General features: G+C 36.2%; 2 protein-coding genes and 1 non-coding gene across 3 annotated transcripts; 1 reads left to right on the top strand and 2 right to left on the bottom strand.

Moving 5' to 3' along the window:
• Positions 1 to 4,312: 4,312 nt before the first annotated feature.
• On the top strand, positions 4,313 to 7,625 carry LOC105438976. The gene is made up of 2 exons (XM_011667405.2): positions 4,313 to 4,719; positions 5,843 to 7,625. The coding sequence occupies exons 1-2, from the start codon at positions 4,391 to 4,393 to the stop codon at positions 6,486 to 6,488; spliced, it is 975 nt and encodes a 324-aa protein (XP_011665707.2). The 5' UTR covers positions 4,313 to 4,390; the 3' UTR covers positions 6,489 to 7,625.
• Positions 7,626 to 13,466: 5,841 nt separating this feature from the next.
• On the bottom strand, positions 13,467 to 13,538 carry TRNAD-GUC. Its single transcript has one exon. It is a non-coding gene; the product is annotated as a tRNA-Asp (tRNA).
• Positions 13,539 to 14,343: 805 nt separating this feature from the next.
• LOC763814 (ADP-ribosylation factor) lies at positions 14,344 to 20,262 on the bottom strand. Its single transcript, XM_001199912.4, has 4 exons — positions 19,964 to 20,262; positions 17,216 to 17,392; positions 16,660 to 16,797; positions 14,344 to 16,176 (listed from the first exon to the last, which is right to left on the bottom strand). The coding sequence occupies exons 1-4, from the start codon at positions 20,055 to 20,057 to the stop codon at positions 16,001 to 16,003; spliced, it is 585 nt and encodes a 194-aa protein (XP_001199912.3). The 5' UTR covers positions 20,058 to 20,262; the 3' UTR covers positions 14,344 to 16,000.
• Between the last annotated feature and the right edge of the window lie 205 nt (positions 20,263 to 20,467).

Below are 20,467 nucleotides of genomic sequence, written 5' to 3'. Positions count from 1 at the left end.
GTCTGAAAAACAACGTTTTTTTTTTAATTGGTCACTAAGGAAATATATCTCGCAAAATTAAAGTATGGTGTGGATGAAAAGAAGGAAATGGAATTGGGCGGGCCACATCAGCCGTAGAAGGGGTAAGCGGACACTTTTTTGTTCTTTTCGGAGTCCCTAAAAAATCGCAACGACTCAGCCAGCCGCTGAATAAGCGGGGGGGGGGGGGGGGGTTGGTCTTGAAATTTGAAAAATTGACATTTTGTTCCGTTGGGGGGGGGTGAGGTCACCTTTTTTAGGTCAGCCATTGGCATAATTTTTTTTTTTTTTTTTTTAAATTAAAAAACAAACCAAAAAACCAAAAACCAAAGGGGGGGGGGTTTCCCCAAAAACTACATAAAACATACACATAAAAAGAACTCAAGGGGGGGGGGGTTAACCCCAAAACCCTCGCCTGCGTACTCGCCTGCACACACACACAACAGCCATTTTCAAACCCTTTCGTTTTGAGGGAAGTTCTAAATAAGTATTGTCTTTCACTGAAATGCCTTTGAAATTTAACCTTTTCTTTTTGTGACCTGCAAGTGGGACATAATAGTTCCTTTAAAGAAATAGGCCATTTTAGTAAAGTAATCAAATTAACATTTATTTGAATTACGAAAATGGTATATTTTGATATAATTATGTGCGTAGGCCTACATTGTTAATTATTAGGGCATGGGTGCCACTCAAAGACAGGCATACTCCACCAAAGGCTTGATTAACGTTACCAGTGTACACAGTCAAAATATCCTCACAGCTAGGGGAGCTGGAAAGGTTTGAGTTGTCTCAACATGTAAATTGTCCTCCTAGCCAAGCTTGGAAAGCATGGTGCTTACATCATGGCTATATATATTTTGAGATCTGATTGCACAAGGATACCTCATATTTGACAACAAGTAGATTCATTTACAAAGATTAAGGTTCAAAATTTAAGATTTATTGTCCATATATAATACAGAAATTTGTTTTCCATGTAAAAACACAAGACAAAAACATGGTGTCGTGTGCTGAAAGCCAGAAGGGCGTCAAGACTCTATAAAGAAAAGTCTTTGGCTTTCAGCACAACACATAACAAGACAGTTATATGACTTATACATAGCAAGAATTTTAAATACAATTCTGAATCACATCATGAATAAATTCAGGTATGAATATAAATTTGAATATGAAAGGAGAATAGGAGCAGCATCACAATCGAAATACGAGCAAAAAGAGAAGGAAAAAGAGAGCTCAAGCTCGAAGGACTGATAAAAGAGAGAAATATAGGGAGAGTTGGTAAGGGTCCAAAGGGAAAGGGGCAGGCGCAGATCCAGGATTTCTTAGGGGGGGGGGCCAAATTTGAAATTATGCGAGCAAAATAGTGGTACGTAATGGTGACAACGGCAGTGGCTAAAACGTTTGGGGGGGGGGGGTCGACAAAAAAAATCCCCATCCCCCCACTCTTACATGCAGGCTCCACTGAACCTTTCTTGGCCTTTTAATGATATGTTCGTAACAAATAATTCGATTCATAGTTACTTCACTCGCCAGGCGAGCTCTTTTCATCTACCATTAAATAGAGCATCGTTTGCACAAAAGACATTTGTTTTTACAGGTCCAAATTGTGGAATTCTCTTTCAAAAATGTTGTATTAGGTTTTATTTCCCATTAACTGCATATGAAAAGAATTTACAAAGTAACGCATATACAAGGTAAAAAACATGGACTTATATTCGACAGATAGGTGGTGTTACAACAGTAAAAATTATTTTATGCAAGAAATTAAATACAAATGATGCTAACAATAATCTGCAGTAATGAGAAGGAAACCTTGGAAGCATTATGCTTGTGATTAAGGTTCCCTTAATATAATACGTTTGTTACAAAATATATAAAAACGAATAACAAGACAAAACAAAAGCAAAAACGGGTATGTGGTGCAGCCAACCAACGAGGTATGATAATAACGATGTACTCCATCATGATGACCTTCTTAAGCATTTTCATTCTGAGGAAGAAGTTTAAGTTTCAAGAGATATTTGAAAGTACTTAAATTTGGCAGCAGTTTGAGCGGCATTTCTAAGGAGTTCCAGTACACCGGACCCGTATAGATAAAAGTGTTGTTTTCAGTAAAGCTCTCAGTTTGTTTAAGTGAAAAAGGGAAGACTGCCGGGTTGGATAATTATGAAGTTGTTGATATTTTGGAATGTCTACGTGATGGCATGAAGAAGTTCGTTAGAATTTAATTTAAACATAAAACAGCCTAACAAGAAATTATACAAGTCATGAACTTTCTTTTCTTTTTTTAAAATTTAAATAAACTATTGATGTAGCTTAACCTATCAGTGTGGCAGATTATTCGTATGACGCGTTTTTGAAGTATCAATAATTTTTCAAACTGGTAATTAAACGAATTCCCCCATCCAAGTATGCCATAGTTAAGATAAGGCAAGATAAGCGTCGAGAACAAACTTTCCAACATATACAGGAATTTATTATTTCAATGTTCCTTGATAGTGTTTTGCTCAAATATAAGTTGTGTTCTTTTCAAGAAAGTTTATTGTCAATGATAAAAACCAAGGAATTTTGAAGAATTACCTATTAAGTTTATAACTGTTTTATGTAAACACTGCTAGGCAACCCCCGAAATAGAGTTACTGAAGAGCATACATTGAGGTTTCTTTAAATTTAGGGAAAGTTTGTTAGCACAAATCCACTCTTCAACAAGTTTCGGTTCAAGATTAACTGTTTCAAGTAGTGCATTGGGGTTTTTGTGTGAGAAAAACACGGAAGAATCATCAACAAATAATATAATCGACAAAACATTGGAAGAGTTTTGAAAGTCATGCATATACAATATAAATAAAAGAGAACCCAGAAGAGATCCTTGTGGAACTCCACAAATTAACTGTAGAAAGGCTGAGTCTACTCCATTTATATATACGTATTGTTTCCTACCCCTGAGGTAGCTTTAGAACCCCTCCATATAGCTCCGTTTAGTCTCATTTGACAACGCCCCCTATCGTCAGAGTCCAGCAGCCTATAAACATGTTAGCCTATGGACTTTTACCCACAAAAATCGTTAAAAATTCATTTTTTTTTTGTTTAAACGAAAAGCACATCCACCCCGACGTACGTTATCACTAGCTCTTTCATTGGAACCCTCATTTCCCATTGACTTTTGAAAGTTTACCCACCGTAATGTGGTCAAAATACGTCGCCAGCTCGCCTTTGCCTATATAACACATGTGCAACAAGTCGAACTTTGGACGCAATTTACCACTCAATTGTAAGGTTACAAGTCAAGCACAGGAAGGATAACAAGTATGAATTATCATACATCAGTTCTGATTTGTTCATTATGTCCATTTCAGCCAACCCCCCACCGTAATTTGTCCATTTAGTATAGGCAAGCAATTTGCCGAGGTAAGCAAAAACATGAATATTCATGAACACCATGGACTATTCGATCATTAACAGAGGGGTGCAATTGTGCCCCACATCAAACTCCCCTACTTTCAGTCAAGTATTTCATTGTATTATGTAGTTTGGTAGGTTTATTTTACTAACTATTTAATTATCAGATATCAATGATAGTTTAAAGAGTATGGAAAAGGTTCTTGTATATTATACTTAGCAAAGCAATCTCACATACAAAATCACTGTCAAGTGTCGTCTGATCCGCCGATTGCCGTCTGCTATACGCGAACTAGCTACGTTTGTGCTGGCGAAAATGAGACAACCGGAGCAATATGCAAGGCCCTTCAACGTATACCATAGTGTGAAAGTTTGTATAGTAGACTTGGATGGTCAAATGATCAGTGTAATTCGATACAAATTTTCGAAAGTAGACCCCAAAGCTTTGTTCTGAATAGTGACTAGGCTATTTCATTCCCCAATTAAATATAATATGTATTGTGAGATAATGCAACTTTGATGTTTGTGTAACTTTGATTGTTTCTTTTTATGTATGTAGGCCTATTTATCATCGTTTTGCGTTAACAAAAAAAAAGATTTTTGTATTACTGAATCAGTTATTGTTATTGTTGTTTTATAAAATATTTATTCATAATAATCAATAAACAAATTGAAAGAGGGAAAATGAATGAATTGAATTGAATTGAATAGAGTTCAAGGGTTCAATAATGTTTGTCTAAATATGCCACTAACCTTTGCAGGTGTATGCGTTGGAGCATGGAATGGGGTCGTATGGGAAGAAACTCCGCTTTCCGGCCGTTTCAATTGAAAGCATGAACCCTAATGAAACTAACTACAGGTGTGTTCATGTGGATGTTACTCCGACTTTGTTACATGGTATAATAATTTTCAACACGTTCAACCATTTTTTTTTAAAGATTAAACCGAACTTTTGAACCTTTGAATATAAATCATGGAATTACCTTGCATTGGAAGTGAAATAGCAGAAGGTACCCTTGCAAGTGAAGGGCGAGCTGCTCGTGATGGTGGAAGTCGTACAATTATCTGGTGTGTACCTCGCTCTGTTTCTACGGCTCTCACCAAGTGTCTTAGTTTCATCGAAGGCATCCAAGTGTGGTTCGAACCCTACATCTACTGCAGATACGCCAGAGTGATTACAAAGCAACAGCTAGACCATGATTTACCAGCCGAATACGAAGGGAATGAAGAGATTTATAAACGAATGGCTGATCACTTTAGAGAGATCGGGCTGATGAACACAACGAGACAGGAGAACCTTTCGTAAGTTTTCTTTAGATAATGCTCACGTACACCCCTTCCAGTGGCGTTATGAGCAAACACGTTTATTTCATTTTTTTTGGGGGGGGGGGCAGAAAAAAAAAAATCACGCATCATCACTACCACTGTGTGACAGAATATACAGATGCTTAGGAGTAACAATACACCTAAATCTTCCGTAGAAAGTGTAGCATTGACAATTAAAACAAAATGTGGGGTCTTAAAGCCCCTTTGCACTACTTGTAGCTACTTGCTCCCTCTATATAGAAAACAATGCCTAAGCGTTGCCCGTTGGTCCCTCATGGTCCTCTTTTTCTTATGTTAATTGAGAGCTGAGTTGATGAGATAACCACCTGTCAGTGACCACGCAGGGTGGTCTAATTCCTCCTGGTTAAACTAGTATAGACGGGCTTTAAAGAAACTTCGGACCTCACTAAACAAGAAACAAAATTTATCGTGCCCCACGTAACCTATTGTTGCAAAGTTTGGGCTAGACGATCAGAGTGTAACCACACTATACAGTTGTCACATTTCTGTAAATCAATTAGAATATTTTGTTAACATCTGCTAATTTCTTTATTGTGTGTGTGTGAATAATAATGAATATAATAATAAAGGATATTAACAGCTGCTACTCGTTTCCTTTTAGTGAAGTTCGAAAGCACATTTATAGGTTTCTTCTAATAAAATATTTTTAACAGCAATTATTCGTTTGTGTTATGTGACGTTTGAAATGTAATTGATGTAGTTTTGGACCTTTGAAACCGAATGATAGGAGAAAAGGCGTGTGTATGTGTGTGTGTAGAGAGAGAAAGAGAGAGAGAGAGAGAGAGATGTTCAGTAGAATATGTTTAATTTGGTGCAGGATTTAGGCCAGTTTACAAAAAAAATCGTTATCAATAACAAATGACTATGACAAATTTCGTCTTAGCCAATCAAATGCCACGAGTTCAGGAGATTATAAGATTTATACAGTTATTGTAACTTGTTATAGATAACAAGTTTTATAAAACAGGGCCCTGATTGGCCATGTTCAGGCCCGACGAAAGACTGATTTTGGTTATAGACAAGTAGTTTTACATCATACTTTTATTTCATGCCCCGTTTTTTCCCCTTCTTTTTACAGTTATGCATCGATCGGTCGTTTTTTGGAGCAGTCAGTAAGCCGTCATGTCTTGGTGAAGGATATGGCCCTCTCACCCGAACAGTACAAGTTCATCCCAAAGGGCTTCAAGCATATCTTCTTAATTCGACATCCTCTCAGAGTGTATAATTCGTTTCGAAAATCAGCATTTGACCAACTATCAGCCTGGGGGATGTTGAAAGGCGAATCCGCAGTTGAGGAAACGTTCGATATCGGACGCGACCACCCGTTCCGAAAAGCAGGTGACTCGGTGCATAAAGATGTTTATTACATGTGGAAATATGTCATAGAAAATCTAGACTCCGAATCCATTGTTGTCGACGGCGATGATCTGCTGACGAATCCAGCCGAATTGCTACCGAAGATCTGCCGATCGGCCGGGCTGCCATACGACGAATCGCTCTTGAAGTGGGATGGGTCTTCCGAAGTGACGAAGAGTTGGATGGTTCCTTCGAACGACATCTTAGGGAAGATGGTGTACTTCTTCGACACAGCTATCAGGAGCAGCGAATTTCTGCCGGCAAGCAAGATGCCTTTACGTGACGACGTTCGACCTGACGTCAATAGATGTACCGATCAGGCTATGAAGTATTATGACGAAATGTATGAAGTTAGGATCAAGGTCTAAGTAATTTACCTTGTTCTGAGCCTCTTAGGTGCTAGCTATAGGACACCAGTATGCGTGAATCTATATTAGCAGCTGTGGGACAGGGGCGCACAATAATGGGATTTAATTATAATTATTTAGTTATTATATCATTTACCACTGTATAATTATAAGCTACATTGTTTATTGTTAATTTGTGATCGCTCACGAAACCATATCACTTGTTGATTGACTTGTTTATGTAATTGTTTTATTTATGTATTGTTAATGTTCCTGTATTTGAATGAAGTTTACTAATATAACTCAAAAGATTTTTTTTTTATAAATTAGAGATGTCGCCCCCACCTTTCGCCAAGTCAATCTTTTTAACACACCGTCTCTATTTGTTGAGACATTTAATTAGAATGAGAAAATTCACGAATGCTGCCTAGATGGCCTCGAAGAATATAATTTAAAGGGCAATCAAACTTCTGTAATAATTTTATTTGTATGAAAGCGGAAATAAGAGAAACAGATTGGCGAAAGTTTGAAATGAATCGGACTAATGATAAGAAAGTTATGACAGTGTATGAGTGTTTGAAACATGAGATCACTAAAGCTATGCAAATCTCAAATAGGCAATTTGGTTACTGGATTGTGACGTTGTTGCGGATAATTATTAACTCTCCCATTCGTGTTGCTGTTTTTCTCCTAAGCGCCTTTTCCCTTGGGGCGATATTCAAAATATATTGTGGATAACATATTATTAAATGTTCTCTAAAAATAAATGATACTCTCGAGTCATATATTTTGAAAAATTAACATTTATGATTTATGTCATTTCGTATGTTGGAACAATGGGAAAGTTGCCCGGCGCTTCGTCATAGTGACTCTACCGATTCAGAAAATTGAAGTGCCCATTACGTTTAGTGATTACAGCTTACAAAATAAAATATTCATAACTTTCTTATTTTTGTCCGATTTCGTTCAAACTTGTACCAGCCTGCTCCTCGGTTTTCTTTTATAATAGTTTGCTATTAGAGTTGGATTTCCCTTTAACGAGAAGATTATGTCCTGGTGAAGGTGAAAATAGTTTATGAGCTTTCTAATTCCTTGTGCGTAAACTCATAAGAGAAATGCCCCTGAAAAAGATTGAATTTGCAAATGCCCTCGAAGTCGAAATATACTTGAGCTCTTGAGATTGAGCTCTAAAGTTTGGACAAAACATTCATGATTTCACATGTATTTATTGTATTGTAATGTTTTTATCAATTTGTAAAAATTCACACAATTCAGCCTTCGGGCTGCGAGATGATTTTCAATAAAACAAACCATTTATGTAAATGGGTGTAGTTCCACATTGTTATAGTCCCACTGTATATGGACGTTCAGCTCAATTTAGCCATCTCCTTTTCAATTTCCTTATTGTAAACCCTCAGACTACACAATGTATTATTATTGGCTCCATAATCTATTTACCTTGCTCAATATAGTTTGTCTCACCTTTATTGTATGACCAGAATAGAACTTTATGTGTAACAGTATTGGAAAATGCCAAAAAGAGAAAGACGGAAGAAGGCATAATCACAAGATACATAGAAGGTTCACGTAAGATAATATTTGAAATCACTGAGTAGAAGGACATAAGAAAAGAAGGAAATGAAACAAAGTTTAAAAAAATACACGGGAAGAAGAAAGATGGAAAAATGTATTTTGTTCTTTCTTTCTGCCCACTTTTTATTTAGATACGTTCTGAAGAGAAGGAAACAAATCTTTATACGTGACTCTCTATTCTCCTGCATACTCCTATAACAGCGTCATATACCCCCCCCCCCTTCCCAGGTGCTGTCGACTCAAGCATTCATGCTAATGATAGATGGCCTATGCTTTTATCTTGATTCTTTGATCTACCTCCATACTTTTAAGTTTTCATTTATGTTAGTTACATAGAATAGTATGTAGCTTAAGTTGTTCCTGTATTCAATAATTCATATATATATATATATATATATATAAACAAATTGTTAAATGTTAAGCTACTTTGTATTTGTGTTATGTGAAGTTCGAAAAGTAATTGATGTAGTTTTGGACCTTTGAACCTGAATGATAGGAGAAAAGGCCCGCGTGTGTGTGTGTGTGTTTGTAGAGAGAGAGAGAGAGATGGGGCATAAAGGGGGGAGAGAGAGAGAGAGAGAGAGATGGGGCATATATATATATATATAGAGAGAGAGAGAGAGAGAGAGAGAGAGAGATGAAAGAGAGAGAGAAAGGGGGAGAAAGAGAGAGAGAGAGAGATGTGTGTGTGTGTGAGAGAGAGAGAGAGAGATGAAAGAGAAAGAGAGAGAGAAAGAGAGAGAGAGAGAGAGAGAGAGAGAAACACACACACACACAGGGGGGGGGGTTAAAAAACATTAATATAGATGTACAGTGTGAGTCAAAAAAAGTTTACACCTAGAAAATTGCTAATTTTTTTAATAATCATCTACGAACAGTAAATTATTATACATCTTATGAAAGAGTGTTTTATTTCAAATCGTTTGGTATCATTTTTTGTGGTATGTGTTCACGCTTGGATGAACAGGAGGCATTGTTTGCGAGGGTGCAAAAATCGACTTGCGCCAAAGTTGCTTATGTGATGTTTGAATAAAACAATAGGGATTTGGGTATTTATTCGGTCCTTGCAGATCCAAATAACATCCTGACAAAGTTAATCATGCCACACATATCAAATATCGAATATCAAATATCAACGAACATTTGTGCCTGCGTGTGTATGTGTGTTGTGACTTTGCTTGTGCAAAAACCATAAGCAATGCATTTCATTTGATACATTCAATACATTCTCTCACTCCGCTAATCCCAACATAATACATGCTGTATGGCATCACTTTGGCGCAAGGCGATTTTTGCACTCTCGCAAACAATGCCTCTTGTTCATCCAAGCGTGAACACATACCACACAAAAATGATACCAAACGATTTGGGATAAAACACTCTTTCATATGATGTATAACAATTTACTGTTCATAGATGATTTTTAAACTAATTAGCAATTTTCTAGGTGTAAACTTTTTTTTGACTCACACGGTATATTGTGTGAATTTGAAACACGTATAGGCCTATACATAAATATTGACAATAAATATGAGATTTTATCTATGTCGAAATGCAGGGGACAGAAGTGAAAGAGGGAGTTTGAGTGTTCACAGAATTCAACAGTAGGTCCCGTTGTCGTTAATATTTTTCTGAATAATAACATTTAGAAAATTAAAGACTTGTATATTTTTCAGCTTGGACAGTTAATGTACACTGTACAATTACCTTTGCCTTTTAATGATATGTTCGTAAAAATAATTCGATTCATAGTTACTTCACTCGCCAGGCGAGCTCTTTTCATCTACCATTAAATAGAACATCGTTTGCACAAAAGACATTTGTTTTTACAGTTCCAAATTGTGAAATTCTGAAATTGTGAAAAATGTGTATTAGGTTTTATTTCCACATTAACTGCATATGAAAAAAATTTACAAAGTAACGCATATACAAGGTAAAAACATGTACTTATATTCGACAGATAGGTGGTGTTACAACAGTAGAAATTATTTTCTGCAAGTAATTAAATACACCGTCGCTCATATAGTTGGAATATTTTTGTTTTACCCCAATTTATGGAATTATTTTAAAAATAATTTAAAAATAATAGATCTAGATAATAGTATACATTCTCAGATTTTATTGAATATTAATTTGACAATGTGTGTTTTGCGTGACTGCTAAAGCATGTGTATACTACTATGCTTATCAACTAGGGGACCTACACCCTTAAGTCATAAAATGACAGTTATGAGGATAAATGCCCCACAAAACTGGGGCACTTATATAGCACATCGACACGGTTTTGATCCTGGGGCCTCACAGTAACGAGGCCATCGCTTTGTCACTGAACCATGGCTCTACGCAGCGGGGCTAGGGTAGGGGGCAGTTTCCATAAATAAAAAAAAAACAGAAAATGCAATAAATTTTCAATAATTTATTGCATTTTACCCCGGTCCCCAACATAAAAAAATCCTCTGGACGGCCATGCATTATGTACACTTGTTACCACCGGAGTGTTGGCTCAGTCAGTAGAGCGTCCGCCTCACAACTGGGAGGTCGTGGGTTCGAACCCCGGCCGCGTCATACCAAAAGACGTTAAAAGATGGGAGTTGTTGCTACCTTGTTTGGCGTTCAACAATAAGGGATAGAGCAACGTCGATCTGGCGCTGCTCAGTGGCTGCCGGGCTCACGATCAATTGGGCAAAAAGAATTTCCGTGTCGGTTTAATAAAATTTGGAGTGGACTATTAGGCTATTATTATTATTATTATTATCATCATTTAGCCCGACGCCTATCGGATAGGCTAACTCCAGACCGACTCCAGACTGTCTCCACACCGACCAAATTTGTGTTACTTTAGGAGTAATGTTTATTTTGTTAGGTCTGTATAGTCGGGCTGGGGTCGAACAGGTGAATATGCATGTGACACCTGTTCTACACATTTATACATAATAGCAGTGAAGAGATGTTCCTTTGTCTACCCGAGGAACTGTATATTTTGTCCGCTTTCTTTGTCCGCCATAATCATAGTGACAAACAGCGTGTTTCCATCACAAAACGCGAAGAGAAATGTGTAGTCATATCCAACATCACAGACGTGAAACGTGTAGCCATATCTTTGTTAACCTAGCAGAATAAAGAGGAACTTCCGATGACGTGTTCCCAGAGGTGTAACCACATTTTGACCCCTCGTTTTGGTGATATATACTAATTAATTAATTAATTTACAAAACGTTTTTGAATACCGCGTAACACTTAGACATGATTGCATGCCTCTATGCGCTTTACTTGCAAGTCTGGTTATACTTTACCAGAGTTGAAGTGGAATAAATTGTGACGCCTTTTAACCGAGACTATACACAGAAAGCAACATGCATGCTACTGATCAATATGGACCGATCAATACACCGCAGAAGTGAGTGATGTCATGCACTCCACGTCACAATGTCGGCCGGGGATTCCTGATCCTGTTCGGCTATCGCACTGCTGTATGAGAAATGGTAGTCAACATTCTGTCAAATGTTATAGGCCTATATATTTGTTTTTATTCTTCAATCCCCTTTTCCCCTCTTAGTTAAATCATGGACCTATTACGGATGGACATTCAACGTGATTCTTTCTTTGATCCAATGATAGTCACCGCCTTCTGATTATGTGCATCTAAATGAGAACATTCAGCTGTTTTAACAATAACGACTGCGTAAGCATTTTCGGTCATTGACAAAGGAGCAGTTTCCCTCTCTTGGGTTTTGTTTGGATGATGTGCTCTGTAAGAGTGTGTCTTAAATAAAAGCCAGGGGCGGATCTAGCTTTTTGCTAAGGGGGGGGGGGGTTTGACCAAAATAATGACGATGCAGAGCATCGTCCACGAGCCGCAAAGCGGCGAGCCGATTTTTTGGGGGTGTTTATTAAACCCCGTAAGTGATGTTTTCCTGGCATCTATTAACACAATGGAGACCATAAAAAGCAGTGCATGATAACGTCTTTTTAAATCAAGTAACAGTTTAATACACAGTTATATCCAGAGTTATCATGTGTTTGGTTAAGTTACCAGATGAGTTGAATATCTTCTCACAATATTTGCATTTGAAAGGGTTTCTCTCCAGCGTGTGTTCTTTTTTCTTTCTTTTTTTTTTTTTTTCCTTTTTTTTTTCCTTTTTGTTTTTGTTTTTGTTTTTTTGGGCCGCCCAAGGGGGGGGGGGGTTTAAACCCCCTAACCCCCCCCCCCCGTAGATCCGCGCCTGAAAGCATCCCCAATGGGGAGCAGCAAAGTTGAAAAGCAGACGATTTTGGTGATATGAAATGTATTATTACTGATTCGCAAACTTTCGCACACACCTATGACCTTATAAAACAATTAGAAGGTCATGATCTATATCAGCCCTGTGCGTTGTAACTCTGGAATATTATGAGGATATAGGGGGAAACGGGATTTTAAATCACAAATAATCCAACTATAAACTCTATCTAGTATATCAACATGTTTTTCAAAATAAAATACAGTACACGGAACAACAATTTCCGATTATAAGCCAGAACTGCACATCGATTTCCCATGACTTAGGCGAGTAATTATTTTCTGCGCATGTATGTAAAATCACTATCTTGATTCTGTCCCGGCTTTTTGGCGGTGACGATCATGAGATCAAAGTGAAGAAATATGTACGGAATGTTATTGAGACGACATTGACGGAGACATTCACAATGAATTTGTTAAGAAAACGATGAATGTCCATCCGTAATAGGTCCATGGTTAAATCAAGCAATATAAAATATTTTGTCTAATTGTCTAACTTATTTATTACGTATATACTTATCAGTATTTCGTTACTTGTATGATTCATTTGTTCTTTTATATATTGTAATACTGTACGGTTTATGATTATATGTCATTTTAATTTGTGAAAATTTGAGTGGAAAAATAAATCAAATCAAATCAATTCAAATCATCTTTTAAGTCACTGATCTGTATTTTGTCCGTACAGATCATTGGTGTAAGAATGAAAGGCAATTACTGTTTCCGTTTTAGTGTTTAGGGTGTGTCATTTTCTCAGCTGATTGGGCACGCGACACGGAAACAGTCCAGGCTGTGGACTAGGGAATTTGATGAATATTTTATTGAATAGTGGGGGGGGGGGAGTACCATTCTTCTTTATAAGACGACCATGTTATAATTTCAATAAAGCATGACAGCATATAGCAGCAACGATGCAATCTGCTTCATTCATTTGAATACATTACAAAAATGACAGTGTGATTTTGTTCCACTTTTGTATCCTAAAATTTAATTGAAGCTACTAAAAGAGTTGATTGATAATTTATATTGTCATGGAAATTGATATTCCTCAATGAATGATAAGTTATAAATATGTGTAGTATAATACAATGGAAATCTTAAAAGTGTAAAAATATACAAAAAATGGCCTCCTTGGCGGGGAATCGAACCCCGGTCTTCCGCGTGACAGGCGGAGATACTCACCACTATACTACCAAGGAATTGACGAGTGATAACGATAATAATAGTCTATTTGTTTTAACCGTGACAGTGTTCATAATTATGCTGTATGACGTGTACACAAGCAGATTTTACCAAAATAAAGAGGACTTTAACATATCCCATACCCCTGCCCCTTTTCTTTCTTTTTTGTAATTCTCTATCTTCAGGGTAGTACTATATTTTATTTGAAGTGTATGTACAAAGAATTGCTTTATTTTATTTGTTTGTTACATTGTTTATACAAAAAATATATACACTGTATGTATATTTTGATTATTGTGCCTCTATATATTGTTTTGGATGAAAAGGAATATGTACGGATTAAGTTTTGAATTGTTACTGATTTATCTTCTGAATGATGTCTTTTGCAGTTACTTTGTTTTTAATTGAATAAATTCTGCTTGGAGAAATAATACATTTCATAAAACAACCTGTTTACTAATGTAATTCAATGTAACTATGCATGTTTCTCTCCCGAACCCTTGGTTACCAACTACTCCATTCACCTGCTATGCAAAATTGCATCTCTATGGATGGAATTTACATTGCATACATTAATTTTTGCTATGTCGGAGAAGCCTCTGGTAACCTTTTCAGTCGTCAAGAAAAATATTTGTTCTAAAAGTATGCATAAAGTTAGTAATCAAATGTCCATTAGTAATAATCGTCCCCCCCCCCCTTTTTTTTTAGGAAGGGTGATCATTTCACCAAAATAATACTTATAGATTAGTTCAAAATAATATTGTAATGTAATATCTACTGAAATTTGAAAAAGCTACAAAAATACAATCCAACAAATTATTAAACAGATGATTGTTCAATATAGTGAAATTTGCTTTTATTTACAATAAAATATATAATACACATACTTTTCTCAAACAACAAATATACACGATTACGTATTACATGACTAGTTATTGGATGTGTACAAAACAATTTTTGATCACTAAATCCATAACACATTCAACAACAAAAACAACATAAAAATCAACTTAACGTAATTTAATTCTCTATATGAGTAGAGATTCGGCTATTGCATATACAAACACAACATCATATAATTGGTCAACATATTTGTACATAAATGTTGATATTTTTTCGTCACAAAAAATATAATCTTTTAAAAAAGATATTTAGACAACCAAGATAAGCTTAGATTACTACCGATTCATTTGGTGGACTATCAATAAACAGAAGTTTTACATGAACAAAAAAAAGCATATGTTATGTAAGGATCGCATAGACTGACATGAGTTATACATGTATAAATGTCTCTCTCTATTTGTATCAACAAAAATATATAATAGAAATACATTTTCATGTTTTCAACAAAACATTGGTATTAGTTGGTAATCATATTTGTAATGAATACTATATAACAAATATACACATTTAATCTTTTTTTCTTGAAAAAACAAGACCTTTTTATTTAAACAAATCTACATAGCAGTGGAAATTGGGGAAAACATTAAAAACATAGGTTTATTCATTATGTAAACTGGAAAAGATGAGCATTACATGTTTAACCTCTGGTTTTATTTGGCTTTCGCAGAATCAATGCTATATTTCTCGAATGAAACTGGACTTGAAGATTGTCTTTCAATGCAGAAAGTTGAGACTTCACTAACCAGCAATTCTATTTTTATGTTTACTTAAATATGGTGTCCTCTATCTTTTGAAATATGCTACACATTAATATGCACACACAAAATGTTGTGCATTGCAAAATGTTCAGCTCAACAACTACAAAATTACCATCTTACTTTTCGAAATCAAGTGACGCTTCAACGTTATGGCTCTCAAAATGTAGACATGAATGTGAAATGTGTAAAGAAAACGTATAGATTTGCGTATCTAAATAATGCCAGGGGAACGTATATAATCACTGATCGCTGCATGATATTTCATCAATGTTATTATTTATGACAACATCAATGTCTAAAAGGGCTTATTGCAAAGTACGTTCAGAGTGCATGAAAGACTGGTATAATAGCTAAAGAAGGACGCATTTATTGTGATTAGGAAAGGTCTACGATGCAACCAATATATTTTCATTACAGAAGCCCAAATAAGACAATCAAAAACATTTTGTTGCAAGAAATATCCCTCTGTCTTGACATTACATTTTAGCCCTCTTCTTACCTTTCTTTGACAAATTAATTTATATTGAGCTAAAGAGAGTTTGATGGAAATCATAATAAGTTTTTTTTAATGTTTAATTCAAATATGGGTCCCAATATTGTATTCTTGAAGATCATATTTTTTTAATGACCCTGCAAGTACACCCCCCCCCCCTTATTGCAGAATGAAAGACGTATCGAGTGTATATGCCGCCTATTAATAGCCAATCCTTCCCCTTCTTCAACATAATTATAATATCCCTAGATATGGATCGACGCCCTCGGTGACACCTGCCTGAGTAGATCTGCCCCACCATTGTCTTTTCTTATTCAAGTACATCTTACATGGACGTCTTTCCTCCAGATTTCTTGAATTCTCGGATCATCTTTGAAAGCTGCTGAAGTCCCTCGTACAAACCATCTCCAGTTGGAGCGCATGCGCCTTGGATATGCCAAGGATTCTGGGTAAGGTGTCGGAGTTGGAGCTCGTCGATCAATTTAGTGACGCCATATGCACCTTTAAACAAATGAAATAGAATGATAAGAAAGATAATGTTAATGATATAAGAGGCATGGGTATTGTTGGTTGATATCGTGGAAGGATGATTAATGGTTCCAAAGATATACTCGGAAAATGCCTCGGAAATCCTTCTTAATTTTTTACTTTTTTGTTAAACTTTCACCTTTATCAAGAAAATGATATTTATAGAAGATGAATTATGGTTCTTGCTTACACAAGGCATAAATTTCACTCAACATATATCTGATGCTATACAGTATACGTGTCTTTATAACAACAACAAATCCTGGGTTCGAAACCCATCCGGTGTGCTTAAACTCATATAATTTATATAGGACATAACTAATAATCGAAATGTCCCTTGAATATGATGAAGCCATACTTCCTTTCTTAGCAGTTAGAGATAGAGTCTCTGTCACTGAGTGGCTTACAATACGATCATCTTTTAATCCAATGAGTGAGTTATAATTCTATAAATACCTGGCAGATCTTGTTTGTTGGCGAGGATTAAGACAGGGACGTTCTTCGTCATCTCTTGAGCTTCCAGTATACCGAGTAGTTCCCCTCTGGCTTCTGCAAATCGTTCTCGGTCTTGACTGTCTACTACGAAGATGACACCTGAAAAGGAATAAAGAGAAACGAATAATTATAAACTACTTGAGTACTAAAACGTTGATATATTTTGAACAGATCAGGACTAGCAAAAAGTCTATGCCATTCTAACATTTATATATTTTTTTTAAAAGGGGGGGGGGGCATTATAGTTATCATATAATTTAAAACTAATAGAAGAGTCATGGTATCCCATTTTGCAAAAGGTAGGTATATTTAATTCAAAGATTATATGATAAAATGTATTAAAAAAAGTAGTATGTATATGGATTGTATTCATCCCGCAAGAGAGATGGGTATATATATATATATATTACATACATACAGAACTGCAGAATTTTTTAAATAAAAATATACACAGAGGAATTACTACCATAATTATATAACTAATTGGGCAAAGAAAATATATCAAAACATTTCTCACCATGTGTGCCATAGTAATAATGTCTCCAGAGTGCCCTGATTTTCTCCTGACCGCCGACATCCCACACGGTGAATGATAACCCTGGTAAGGGTGTGACGGTCTCGACGTTGAATCCGATGGTCGGGATCGTCGTTACGGTTTCATTAAGCTTCAGCTTGTACAAACACGTGGTCTTCCCTAGAAATGGAGAGAAAGATGGATATATGAAGGTTGAGGGTGTGGGTTATAGATTTATTTGCAAATATCGTGTAAATTATATTTCAACATCCCAATAAACAGAACACTAAAAAGTAACCTCTTTTGGGAGTGTATTTTAAGTGATTTTAAAGTATAGCGCCTTTTGAACTAGATTTAAACGTTATCGACACGTGCCTTCATTTAAACAAAAAAGGTATTCCTGTTCACGTTTTCATTTAACCTAAAAACCACCAGTTTATTACGCGACTGGAATAACGTGATTCCACTTACCTTTGTAAGTGGAGTGTTTATGACCAAATAACCACTTGACCAGGCAACGAGTTTTTTGTCCGTTAACCGATGGTGGCGATAAATACGCAATTATTTGGTCTAGCACCTTTATCGATTGGTTTCACAGGTTATCCAAGGTTGATGGTAATAATCACGTTGCTTACACCGGCTAATCGTCTTATTGTTCTGTCCGTGAATCTCTGGTTATATTAAATTAGTAATTCGGAGGTGTCTTACACACCTTTTTAAATGGTTTCAAAGTTACCATAAATTTATTGGTTATGATCACGTGGCTCAAGCTGATTACTAATCTAAGCTGTGAATCCATGATATGTAGGTGTGAAAAATGAGTAATTATTAGGTGTCTTAAAACACCTATTTAAATGGTAGTCAAAGTTGCCAGCAGTTCCGCGGTGATAATCTCGTGACTCAAATGGAATATTAACCTAAGCTGGGCATACGTGACTTTTAGGTGTGAAAAATTAGTAATGATTAGGTGTATTAAAGCACCTATTTGAATTGTAGTCAAAGTTGCCAGAAGTTCCGCGGTGATGATCCCGTGAGTCAAACGGATTATTAATCTAAGCTGGGCATACGTGACTTTTAGGTGTGAAAAATTAGTAATTATTAGGTGTCTTAAAACACCTATTTAAATGGTAGTCAAAGTTGCCAGCAGTTCCGCGGTGATGATCTCGTGATTTAAACGGAATATTAATCTAAGCTGGGCATACGTGACTTTTAGGTGTGAATAATTAGTCATGATTAGGTGTCTTAAAACACCTATTTGAATGATAGTCAACGTTGCCAGCAGTTCCGCGGTGATGATATCGTGACTCAAACGGATTATTTATATAAGCTGGGTATTCCGTGTTTTTCAGGTGTGAAAATGAGTTATTCTTGGGTGTCTTGATGGTTTCACAGTTACCATTTAAGTTCCGTGGTGATAATACCGTGACTGTTGGCATATTTTTATGTTCACCAGTTGATAACTGACTGTTGGCATATTTTCATTGCACCAGTTGATAACTGGAGTGTGTATATTTCCAGTTGCACCGGTTGATGACTGAGTGTTGGCATATTTCGAGTTGAACCAGCTGACACCAGTTAATTTGCATATTGAAAATGGGGTGCGTGCAGATCTATGTTTTTTAAACAATTTATCTGAATTTACAGCATATTTCTTAATTACTGATGATTTAGTTATATGCAATTCATTTCGAAAATAATACAAATATAAATTACCAGTTATTAGGACATTTCGCTACTTCGTATAAATTACATTTAGTTAAACATGAATAAGGGAAACATTAACTATGAACTAAAATAATTTCAAATGATTCATCTCAAGTCAGCCTCGTAATATTCACGTGAATTTCACGCAGATATTTTGACTAAAACTATCACTAACGCTTCACGTGTTTCTGTGACGCGATAATTTCGTTTATGAAGATGTAATTTCATAACCAAACAAACACGGGAATATTAGGTTTACAAACCAAGGTCTCCAAGGTAGGGATAATCACGTTATTATAATGGTGATATTGCAGTGACAATTGCGTGATTTAGTGTACGTGTGTTTTAAGTTACCTAGTGCAATAAACGTATTAACACATTTACGTAAATGTCAGGTGTTTGAAGAACGTAACTGTCCTCAAGTCGATACCTTGATATTGACGTGATTTTCACGTGATTTTGTTTATTGGGATGCCATAATTATATCCAAAAAGGACTATAGATTCGTCCCAGCCCTCCCCCATCCGAGAGCATCTCTCGGTTGACCAGCACAACGATCTCATTCCTTCCGATCAACCCCTCCACTCTCTCTCTCTGTCTCTTTTTGTCTTAATCTCTCTCTCTTTCTCTCTCTTTTTCTCTTTTTTTTTCTTCTCTCTCTCTCTCTCTCTCTCTCTCTCAGTCACACACACACGCACACACACACACACACACACTCTCCCTTCCCCCTTGCCCCCTCTCATCCATTTCTCCCTTGCCTGTCTATATAGTTCTTGTCGATGGTAGAATGAATAATTGAGCTTGATCTTTCCACTCCTAAATAAACAAGTTTGGATAATAATTGAAAACTGAATAGGAGTTCCATTTTTTAAGTGTTAATGGAGTCTTATGAATACAGGTAATCTGTGTAAGCCTTTAACTATTAATAACAGATAAAACAAAAACCATTTATCATCTATGAAAAGATTTAATCGGTATAAACTTTGATGAAGGTCGTTAACCGTTTCAACACGTAAAAGTAATTAATATAAATGAAGGAAAACCTACCTGCTGCATCTAGACCAAGCATAAGAACCCTTGATGGACTTCCTTCAGACCATTCTTTGAAAAGAGTCATCACTTTAGACATAAGCAAACCCATCTTTATTATCCTCAGGTGATCGAACAATGAAGACAAATTTCCAAAAGAGTACAAAAGCACGAAAAAAGATAATCCTCGGAATACTGATATCAAATCTCCGTGTGCATTCAATCCACTATGCAACAAATATGTAGATCTGTTAAAAATACTTATTTGAGAGTAAGTCCTTAGTATTATAGATTCAACATCCAGGTCTCACCATGATCTGAGCAAGGTAGAATTTGTTATTTTCAGCATCCCTTTTCTACCTTTTATAACAAATCTCGCAGGGCATTGAAAAACACGATGATGCGATATTGGACACGTGTAAGTAAAGCTGTCATTATTTTGCCTCGCGTCGACCAATCGCGGTGAAGAGGGAAGTTTGATGACAAGTTCCCGGATGTGAGACCATTCGACGTTCTGGGGAC

The sequence above is a fragment of the Strongylocentrotus purpuratus genome, unplaced genomic scaffold (genome assembly GCF_000002235.5).
Source record: "Strongylocentrotus purpuratus isolate Spur 01 unplaced genomic scaffold, Spur_5.0 spur5_scaffold_5, whole genome shotgun sequence".
In the NCBI taxonomy this organism is placed as follows: domain Eukaryota; kingdom Metazoa; phylum Echinodermata; class Echinoidea; order Camarodonta; family Strongylocentrotidae; genus Strongylocentrotus; species Strongylocentrotus purpuratus.
This window is presented reverse-complemented; position numbering and strand designations above follow the sequence as displayed.

Coding starts and splice junctions, on each gene's coding strand:
- LOC105438976 (XM_011667405.2), top strand. CDS start 4,391: ATGGAATTACCTTGCATTGGAAGTGAAATAGCAGAAGGTACCCTTGCA. Junction 4,720..5,842: donor ACGAGACAGGAGAACCTTTC/GTAAGTTTTCTT, acceptor TTCTTTTTACAG/TTATGCATCGATCGGTCGTT.
- LOC763814 (XM_001199912.4), bottom strand. CDS start 20,057: ATGGGTTTGCTTATGTCTAAAGTGATGACTCTTTTCAAAGAATGGTCT. Junction 17,393..19,963: donor GCTTGGTCTAGATGCAGCAG/GTAGGTTTTCCT, acceptor CTCCATTTCTAG/GGAAGACCACGTGTTTGTAC. Junction 16,177..16,659: donor CAACAAACAAGATCTGCCAG/GTATTTATAGAA, acceptor ATTTGTTTAAAG/GTGCATATGGCGTCACTAAA.